Source organism: Erigeron canadensis, chromosome 2 (assembly GCF_010389155.1).
Source record: "Erigeron canadensis isolate Cc75 chromosome 2, C_canadensis_v1, whole genome shotgun sequence".
Lineage (NCBI taxonomy): Eukaryota > Viridiplantae > Streptophyta > Magnoliopsida > Asterales > Asteraceae > Erigeron > Erigeron canadensis.
In genome coordinates, this window is record NC_057762.1 from 4,738,908 (window position 1) to 4,750,112 (window position 11,205).

General features: G+C 35.1%; 1 protein-coding gene across 1 annotated transcript; it reads right to left on the bottom strand.

The window, feature by feature from the left end:
- Positions 1-5,827: 5,827 nt before the first annotated feature.
- On the bottom strand, positions 5,828-11,205 carry LOC122588886 (sulfate transporter 1.3-like). The gene is made up of 13 exons (XM_043761106.1): positions 10,885-11,205; positions 10,735-10,783; positions 10,414-10,621; positions 10,133-10,313; positions 9,998-10,063; positions 9,722-9,856; positions 8,062-8,178; positions 7,845-7,971; positions 7,211-7,497; positions 6,937-7,127; positions 6,750-6,835; positions 6,584-6,660; positions 5,828-6,226 (listed from the first exon to the last, which is right to left on the bottom strand). Exons 1-13 carry the CDS (start codon positions 11,203-11,205, stop codon positions 6,083-6,085), a joined length of 1,989 nt encoding a protein of 662 aa, XP_043617041.1. The 3' UTR covers positions 5,828-6,082.

Here is an 11,205-nt window from a genome sequence, read left to right on the forward strand (position 1 = left end):
AAAGACGTGACAAAATCCGAACAAGATGCAATGTGGCAAAACCCAAACTATAGGAAACGTGCGATGTGTCACTTTATAGCCGATGCGACGTGTCAAGTTTTAATAAGCATGATGACTATTGATAACCATGCCAAAAAAAACGAAAGAAAAAACTAAAAATCGGATCTGTAATGTCAGAATCTAAATAGTGATGCGGGGTATATGATGAACCAATAAAAGAGATCATATAAGCAAAAAAAAAGGTATCAAAAAACCAAGAAAACCAAAAGATAAATAACCTTAACGAAAATAGAAATAACAAAGAAAAAATTAAATATTGTGTAAAAGTTTCCAACATATTAATTCAGAACACAAAAGCCAAAAAACTATGATGAACACCAAGAAAAACTCCAAACGGGATAAAAAATGACAAAATCTAAATAGTGATGGGGGGTATACGATGAACCAATAGAAAGAAAACACAAAAGCAAAAAAACTATGTAATAAACCAACAAAAACCGAAAGAAAAATAACCTTAACGGGATCTGATATAGCAAAATCCGAAAAAAGCGGGGTATAGGTGGACCAATAGAAAGAAAACACAAAAGCAAAAAAAACTATGTAGGAAACCAAGAAAAACCGAACAAAAAATAACCTTAACGGAATCCGATATGACAAAATCTAGGAAAAACGCGGGATACAGACGAGACCAATAGTATAGCGCCATGTGGCACGTGTCATAAGCCGTGGCCATTAATGATATAGTAATAAGATTATGTATATCACATCACAATTACATATTAAATTTTAAAATACTCCCATTTATTGATGTAGTTTGGAAGTAAAGTTCGATGGCACCTAAAATACCAATTTCCATATAAGATTTGAGTGTCCACAAATAAAATGCTCTGACATTTGCTAATCTTTAACGCTAACTATATATTAAAAAAGTGACATGCATGCCATGCTTTCTGATTGGTAGTACAGATTTTGAAAATTAAAACCTTCATGGTAGAATTGGGTGGTCCAACAACTAGCTCAATATTTATATCATCGGGTTATTGGGAAAAAAATTAAGTTGAAAAGTTAGCTTTAAAACAATAAGAACACGATTTTTATATACATTTGCGTTTTTTGTTCATGACTTCAATATATTGTTTGCCTATATACATTGAAGTTAAAATCTTTGTCTCATCAAACTTAAAGATTTTTTGTAACCCAAAGACATCATATAGAATCAAGATATTCTATTGTAAAAGTGTTCCACGATTCAAAAGCAAATCCAGTGCTCCTCTAAACGCTACTTTCTAACATGTTATATGTAACATTGTAACGTATCGCCCTATAAGAAGACTTTGAAGTATCTATACTATATTATAAAAAAAAAAAAAAAAGTTCCCATGTTGAAATTTAAATGGGAAAATTCTTTAGAATACCTTTAATGATTAGATTACACAATCAGTTTTTTTATTTTTTATAATATCTCCATTAACCTTTTACATCAATTACTTTTACAACAATTATTTATACCACTTGACGCCGTCTCTACCACCAACAGTCGACCCCACCAACATACCGTCGCCTCCATGAAGACCACCTCATTGCGCCGGTACCGTGCTAGTTTTATGCTTAACAAAATAATATTTCATCTTGGGCTTTTCCTTATATCTACAATTTAGGCTTGGAAAGGTTAGCTCAGTTTTGGGCCACAACTAGATCAAGCTAGGGACATGCTCTCTAATATTGGGCCAGATGGACTTTAATATTAATCATGATTATATGGCCTAATGCCTAAATGGGACTTTACATATTGTGGGATCAAATTTTAGAGTATTTTACTATCAAACTCAAAAACATATTATCGATGCAAAGAGTGGTGAGGTTGAACATTTTTAATTCAAAATCGTAAGTGTCTGTAGAATATTATATGTGTTTTTCTGAAAAAATAATTAGAAAACGTTTTCAGTTATGATTTTTCCGAAAACAAAAATATGAAAATAAAAAAGCGGTTTTCAAATTTATAATTATAATTTGAAAACTCAAACAAAATATTTTTCATTTTAAAAAGGGAAAATTTTTTGTATTCTCCACTTGACAACTAAATGCATTCCAAGTTTTCTATTTTAATAAATTAGTTTACACTTTAAATTCCTTATTTTCTAAACTATATTCACTACCATTTCTAATCAATTACCTTTACATTAATTACCACAACCACTCACCGCCGCTAATACCACCACTCGCCGCCCCATCACCATCGGTTACCCACACCACCACATCACCATCGCATCACACGGGTTATACTTCTATCTTCTAAAATATTTCCACCACTGCCTTTACATCAATTACATTACATCAATCTACACAACTCGACACCACCACCACTACCAATACTCGCCACCATCACCACCCGTCGCGACACCACGAGACCCTTAGTCTTAGAGAAATTGTTTGCGTCAAGAGCAAATACAATCGAGATCAAATCTTTTCCGTGCGACCACTACTACCGCATTGTGCGGGTATCGTGCTATCTATACTAAAAGGTTTTTGAAACAAAGGTCCCTATATACATATATATAATTTTCTGCATATTACGCGGGATCATAATCGAGTTATATATATATATATATATATATATATATATATATATATATATATATATATATATATATATAACAAAGTTCAAAATTCTTTTATGCAGAAGCAAAGATCGTTAGATGAGTTCAAACTTTTAGTACAACCTTTGATTAAAATAATAGTTTCATTACCAAATAATAATAGTTCAAACTTTTTTTTAGCCTCGTGTCGTCAGTCACCATCTCCTCGAATATTTCTCTCTAATTTATATATCCATCTAATTTTTTAATTTATCAAGAAAAATATTCTTGTAGGGAGTTTTTTTTTTTTTTTTTTTCATTTTAAATTCTTTTTTTTGTTGTTGATATTAAAATAAATAAAAAATGTGAAAAGTAACCTATTAAATAAAAAAAATCTTAGTGCAATTTTCATTCTGTCATGCCAGGTTGGCTGTTCATCATGAGAAGGTGAAATAACAATACAACCATGAACACTGAAGATTAATAACTTTCAGTCGAAAATCTCCTTTATGAACTAACTGAAAAAAGGTAAAGTGCATAAAGGGAAAAGGAAACATTTATACAAATTACTAAAGTTGTTGCAAAGTATCATGTATAAGGCGCGTTTGGTTGTAGAAAATGTTTTCTAGTTTTTCATTTCTAATTTTCTAGATGAAAGGAGTCTTTATTTCCAAAAAAACAAATAAAAATTTTGAAAACGCGTTCGAATTAAAATACTAGAAAACATGTTAAAGATGTGAAGGGAGGGAGAGGAATCAAATGAAAAATAAAAATGAAAAATGGAAAACAAGAAAAAGATGTTTTCAAGTTATCTATGGAAAAATGTAAAACATTATTTTTGTTTTCATGGAAAACATTTCTAGAAAATTATGATTAGAACGCGTTTTCTGTTTTACATGTTTTCTTGGAAAACAAAAATGGAAAACAATGGGTGTTTTCCGCAACCAAACGCCCCCGTAGCTTTTTCTTTTTGATTTACGAAAAAAATGACTTATTAAAAAAAGAACATTCACCACGCAATTGGAATTCTAAAGAGCCTTGTCGCCTTGATGCATCATTTCATAGATCCAATACCTCGTGTCATTATTTACGTAATAATCCAACCTTGTTCCTCCGAGATTTCAAGGTCATGTTACGTACTCCAGACAACACAAAATAACTGTTCATTGTGAATAGTATGAGCATTTGAGTGAGCCTTGCGAGAAAAAGGTGGAAGGGAGAGAGAAATAAGATTGGGATGAATGAGGCTCACAGGAGTGAGGCTATCCATGAAGGACGGGACTTACGCCATGTGTTGTCAATTTTTGTCATGTCACCAAGTGGGTATACCCTTAAAAATGGGGGAGTGAGACTATCTAATAGAAGGAAATTCTCTAAAGTTATCCCAAACTTTAGGGAATCCTTTCCCCTATGTAATAGTGTTGGACGACTTCCGACAATTGTATTAAGATAATTGATAGAAAAGTGATAAAGTAAAAGAGAGAGATACTTGCGTTTATTTTTTTTGGAAAAAAAGGAACTCTGGCGACTGTTTTCTATCGCCATCCTCGCATTTTTGGTCTCATCGCCACCTGGGGTTGGTGTTCCAGGCGATAGGGGTAGGCGATAGGGGTAGGCGAACAAGGAGGGAGGTCTCTCCACTCCTTTCAGTTTGAGAGAAAGAGAACGGTTTCAAGGAGGCGTGTGTGCCAGAGATACGATCATAGAGATGAATTTGAATGGATGGTATAGATTAGATGGAGAAAATGGATGGCCATGATCATCCTCGGACTTAAAGTTTGATGGTCATTATAAATAAAAACTAATGGGTACTGTGCGATGCGACCATATAATGGTGGCGGTGGTGGAGTGCGGAGGTAGAGGAGACGACGGCGATGTAATGACAGCGGCGGCGGTGGCAGTGACAATTGGCGGCGGTAGTGGTGGCGGTTGGCCCGCGACGGACGGTATTGATGGACAGTGGTGGTGTTGATGTGTGCATATGTGTGAGAAAGAGATATGTGATGGTGCGTTTGATGTGTTAGGAGTGATGGTGGCGACGACAATAAATTGCGGCATCGACGATTGATGGTGATGGTGGTGACGGTGAAGTGGTCATTGATGTAAACGTCTATAGTGTAGTTATTTTGGGAGTTGCGAGAAAAATGTGGTAAATTATTTTATTTGTAGTATTTTAGGTATATAGATTAATTATGAAAAGAAAGCTTTAAAACGAAAAATATTTTAGGTATTTTACAGATAGAAAGTTGTAGAGGAGAGGGGAGGAGTTTGTTTATATATATATATGAATAAAGATAAAGATAAAGATAATACTTCGTATGTTAAAAGATTAAAATCATCGTTTTTCTTAATCACAATTAGTATATGGGAAATGATATATCATTTTAAAAATTAGTCTAAAAATTACTTTTTAAATCATAAGATTGTGAAATGTAGATTCTATAAATCTTTTTCCTAATCATTTTACCGATTTAATTTATGTCTTCTTATAATTAAAAGGCTAATTAGTAGGACTACCCCTTCTTCCAATTACGGTTCACTATCAACATTGGAGAAAAGTGACAAAAGTTTAATCCTCATATAGTCAACCTGATTTTCGATGTAATCAACCATTCTCGACCAAATGTAGCAAAGTACAATTTGTACTTGTACAAATATGTCGATCAAAGATCAAAGAGTCATCGAGCATAGTATAAATTAAAATAATGTTTAAAAATCGACAAGATCACAACATGATGAGATACGTCGCCCTGGTCAGAAAAATGATATACGCCTTTTGCCGAAAGTTTAATACCTAAGAAGTAGAAAAAACACATGATTTGAAAAACGATTCGAGAGCAACTGATGTTTTAATTCTCGTCATCAATCTCAACAATATAACTTCATCACGATTTAATACTTGTTCATTACTAAGTTATGGTTTTTCATTATTAGTTTAGACTTCTGCCGTATAGATATTTATAAAAACAGACTTCATACGGATTGTCAATGACTGGTTTAGTTGACAAAAGAGAAGATTATGCTGTTAAGTCGATGATTCAGCACACTCGACATATATGGTCCAATGAACAGAACATTATAATCGAGTTTCTCAAGATACATGGATCTATAGGTTGAACGGACAACATGTATATATATCTGTGATACGCAAATATATATACGCGAATATATAGAAAACTGAAACATCATATGTTTTTACACGGATTAAAACCATTATAAAACTTACAAACTGTGTACGGTTATGTCGCGACAATTGTCTACATGTAGCATTCAGAATCCACAAGCGTCATTAAAGAGGCAAATGGCAAAATTACAGTTTCCTACATTCTCCTCTTTATATTCAAGCTATAGTCATTTCATGTATAAACTTTTTTAACAAACTTTAGCTTATTTTGCACAAAATTCTAACATTTCTGATTTCATATATAGGTAGGATATAAATGGGTATTCAAACTAGTAACCTTCAAGCTGTAGAAATCTTTATTCCTTGTTGCACTTTACGTTTCTCAGACCTCATGAACAGACTTTGATGAACATGAATGAACAGCATCCGCAACTGTGACAAAAATCTTGTTCTCGCCAATCAAGTCAGGGAAATCCGCCGCATATAGCCTGTCTAGGACGAGGTGGCCGGGGTTTGCAAGAACAAGCTGCCAAGCCAAAATAGTTTATTAATTAGTCCTTGAGATGGCGTTACAAAACGTATGCAATTTATCCTTTGTACACAATTTCTTCACGCCTAAATGAAAAGCCTAACTTTTGTTTAGCTTATTTAGACTTAACATTTACAGGCAGGTGAGAAAATTTATAAAGTCAGTAAATTCACACTCATAACTATACAGAGCATATTTTGCGGTTGTGGCTTGGACACTTATAAACAGATATGTGTACATTTAGTAATTTTCTGTAATGGTTACATGGCCCTGAGTGCGTCATTCGGATGCATGAGATGATAGAATGACACACTTCGAACCATGTGTTAATAAATTGGAGAGAGTTTTACTAACCTGAACATCTCTCTTTTGCAAACTCCTGTGTAATTCTTCGAAGGCGTGGATTCCACTGGTGTCAATATCAGTAACAGCTGCAATTAGGCAACTATACATTAGGAGAAAAATTCAACCACACAAAATGTAAAGATAACCTCTAATTGTGGGAAAACTAGTTTCTTACGCGACATTTCAACGATCAAGAATTCAATCTTTGGTTGGTATGCTGCTTCTAGATTTTCTTCTTCCTCTGTGAGCCATCTCAATATCCTTCAATAGAGTGTTTAATTTATAACTTGAAAATCATCATCTGGTTCTTTATATAGTTCAAGATTCTTCATCATATTGACAATTTGTGAAAAAAAATGTACCTTTCTTTGATGTAGTTGGAGTTGAAAAAGTAAACAGCAGAATCTATCCTTACAATGAGGACACCAGGGACTTTTGTCGCCTCTGGATACTGTCCAATGTTTCTGTAAACACTTGTCATCGGTATCTTTCCAAGAATCGCAGTTCTTGGCCGTGTAACTTGCAGAAGAATCTTGGCAAAAGATATTGCCACCTAGTTCAAAAAAAGTTGGATCACAATTTAACTAATTAAAAGTTTTAAAGAAGATCAAAATGCATATATGGTTTGATCCTTACGGAAATTAAAAGACCAATCTCAACAGATCTGAAAACGACTCCAAGAAACGCTCCCATACAGGCCATAAAGTCAAGTTTGTCGATTTTCCAAATTAAAATTGCAGCATCAATATCGATTAGCCCAATGACAGCTGATATAATAATGGAAGTTAAAATTGCATTTGGGGTGTACTCAAAAAGAGGAGTTGAGAATTTTACAGTTAGTAATACTACAATCGACATCACAATGTTCGAAACCGCTGTCTGGCATCCTGCCATATAGTTTACAGAAGATCGCGAGAATGAACCTGGGAACAGCATAAGGCCATAAGCTATTACAAAGGCACGCAAATCATGCAGGATATAACTGTAAGTAATAAACTTTATGTAGATAATTTGAGAAATTCTGATTATATAAGTTTAGGATACAAGATGACCCACATATATAGGATAATCAGAATCATATTTACTACAGTATATCCAAGTTCCAACCCTGTACCCTGCCTCCACAAGATTAGGTATCACTGTTGCATTTTTACTACATCCGAATACTAGAAGCTTATCATCTGCGACTTAATTTAAAATGTAATGAGAGATAATCACTTTTTTTTATTGTAATGCCAAACACCCCGGCCTTGATCAAAATTTTACATACCTGTTGCGACGTAGCATGATGTCATTGAGCCTACAATGTTCATAGCCCCGAGTGCTACCATTTCTTTATTTCCATCTACTTGATAATCTTTCATCGAAGCAAAAGTTCTTCCAATTGCAACTGCTTCCTAATAGATTAAAGGACAATTTTGTATGTGAAAACTAAACCTCATACGGCTCTTAAAGATTGTTTACAGGCTAGAAGTCTAGAACTTAACCGTTAGTGCAATCATGCCAGCCACAATGCCGATTCTTAATCCTTTTAGTAGATTTTCACCAGAAAAATAGATCTTGTCGAGTGAAGGTGGGTTAATTCTTTTCTCAATTTCTCCCACCTGTCAAAAGAGCTCCAGATAGTAAATTTATTAAATAATCATAATGGTAAGAACCCACAACTGGGTACAACTGGGTTATTCTCAATCTGGGCGGGTCCAGACCCATTTAATGTTACTGGGCAGCCAATTAAATGAGAGGGAGGAGATTAATAGCAAGAAACCAGAAGGTCATGGGCCATGGGTGACTGTTAACATGGATAACGTTTGGCATTTAAATAAGAGGCTTAGTTATCATTTTGGGCAGTTCATATCTTTTTAGTCTATGTTGGTTCTTTGTAAGGAAATGTTGCGCCTCTTGAATCAGGCAGACTTATATGTCAAATCTATCATATTGCCAGGATTTCGAGGCAAAGATGGTGTAGGCCTAGAATAATTAGATCGAAGTGAAAGTTTCAAACCCCGATCCGATTTCTATCCTGTTGGCAAAAATTTCAGGCAGATTAGATGCAATTCTTGCAGCAATGAGGGACAATGTTTGAAGCAATCAAGGCTAGGATCTGTGGGACATCCTTGGGATACCACGATTATGAAGCCATTTACATAATATCAGATGTGTCTTTTGGGGAAAAGACCAAAGTTCAAATCTTGGCAATGGTGTTTCTTGGTGTTTTTAAATAGGGTAGTGGTAGTTTAAAATTTGCTGTTAAAAATAAAAATAAATCAGAAGTGTCTTCTGTTTATGATGAAGTTGAAGGCTGACGACTGAGGATTGGTTGATGTTTCATCCATGCGCCGATGAAATGGATGCAATTGATTGCGGAAAAATAATGGTGGAATTGGCCAAATTGGTGGGGTGACAGAGTACCTTCACGGCTTCTTCACATCAAGCCTCTTACCACCAAGTCCTAACACAACCGAAACTGCTCCTCCTTTGCATCTTGGAAACTGAAAACCAGGTACTGTACCCCTACGAAGGAGCAGCATTTTGGTCACCTTCATACGCTCGCGAGCAAGAGAACAAATGGTTAACTAATCAGCCTATGGACCTTCATTATTCTTATGGTGGTGATTACGCGGTTTGGACTAATGATGAGGAAAAGGATGCAATTCATAAATTACAGTTTCACTCCTAATCGACTTGAGGACAAGTCGTCTCTTGGTACAGGATGTAATGATAAGACCCCACAAGGCCTGTGACCTGGTACAACTGGACTATTCTCAAATGGGTCGGGTCAGACCCAGTTAATGTTACTGGGCAACAAATTAAATGGGAGGGAGCAGATTAATGGCAAGAAACCAGAAGGTCATGGGTGGCTGTGAGGAGACATAGCCCCTATCCAGTTATCATTTTGGGCAGTTCATATCTTTTTATTTTACCTTGGTTCTTTGTGAGGAGACATAGCCCTATCCAGTTGGGCCGACTTATATGTCAAATTCTAATTTTCAGGGTTCTATACTCCTATCACATAGCTCATATAGAATACTTAGTTTTGCTTTCAGATACAATTATTGGAACTTCTTCGAAAGTAAGTATGTACTGTACATACATTTCTGAATTTGAAAGTAACTAGTGTGACAATGAAAGACAAAATCAGGTTCTTACAATCGCAACGCCGTCCTTACTGGCATGTGTAATGTACACGAAAAAAGTTGATAAGATAACTGAGATCAAAGGTGCAATTGCGGGCACCCAAAACAGCTTTGTGTTCTTCTTTCCTTGTTTTACAAGTAGTAAATGCTTAGAGATCACTTCAACATTTTTGAGCAATTATGATTAAGATCTTGCACAAAAATGTTGTGATATGTTTACAGATTAGTATTTCTGCTATGTGTATAAAATCAAGCTAATCAAAACAGTAGAGCTGAACTGACGCCTTACAATGTACTTGGCAACAAGTAGGAAAGCCAAGAAACTTGCTCCAATGACTATAGTCTGCCAATTCCACTGCAAAAGAAGAGATTTTAATATACGCTTCATGAATGAATAATTTGGCTATTATGAAGAACTAAGTACCCCGTGCTGAGCAGACTTGAAAACTGATTGCAATTCTGAAATAATATCAGTTTCTTTCGTGAAATTTTTGGTGCTTATACCAAGGAACCCCTTGAGTTGTTGAAGGGCAATGGTGATGGCAGCTCCACCCATAAAACCGACAACAGTAGCATGTGATAAAAAGTCGATTAGAAACCCGAGCCTGATGGAGAACATTGAAGAATATAAACGATCAAATAAGAAAGAAAAAACTGTCTTAAATTAACGTTTAGAAAAGAAAAAACTGTCTTGCATTAAATTACCTGAGAACACCAAGAGTAGCTTGAGTGATCCCAGCGAAAAATGTAGCTGTAAATACAAGCCTCTGATATTCATCTCGTTGGATACGCGGATCAAATTCATTTCCAATGAGTGTTCCCATTAACAGAGAGACCACCGCCACTGGTCCTATAGCTATGTCTCGTGAATTCCCCATAAACGCATATATCAGAGGCGGAACAAAACTTGAGTCTGCACAATAACCGAAATTCTGAATCCATTTGCATATATGATATGATATAACTAATTCTTAATTATTGATGTCCATATATATTGACAATTTGTTAGCACGAGAAAATACTTACACAATGCATATTGAGGATCTACCTTTGCGAGTTTTGAATACCCAATATCCTGCAGCGGGGTTTATGAGTAAAAAATGATTAGATATCAACTATTTTGCTTCTTTCTTGTAGCCTTATATAAGTTATAAGTATGTTGAATATATGATGTACCTGTGGAATACAAAGACTAGCAATGGTGAGTCCAGAAATAAGATCACTTCTAAATTTTTTGATATTATAACTTCTTCCCCATTCAAGAATTGGGAAAATCGCTTGCAGGCCAAGCACGAGCTTTCTTCTGTTTGGTTGATTCTTGAATGGTCGTAGAGGATCATCTGAAAAAAATGTTTCTTTCACTGTGTTTTTAAATTCTTTCAAAAGATTTTGTTTTGGAGGGACACAAATCTTATGAATGTAAGTTACATTTTGACCATCGGAATATGTCAAACTTCTCGTATCCATGTCAAGATCTTTGTCGTCTTGATCAGGCAT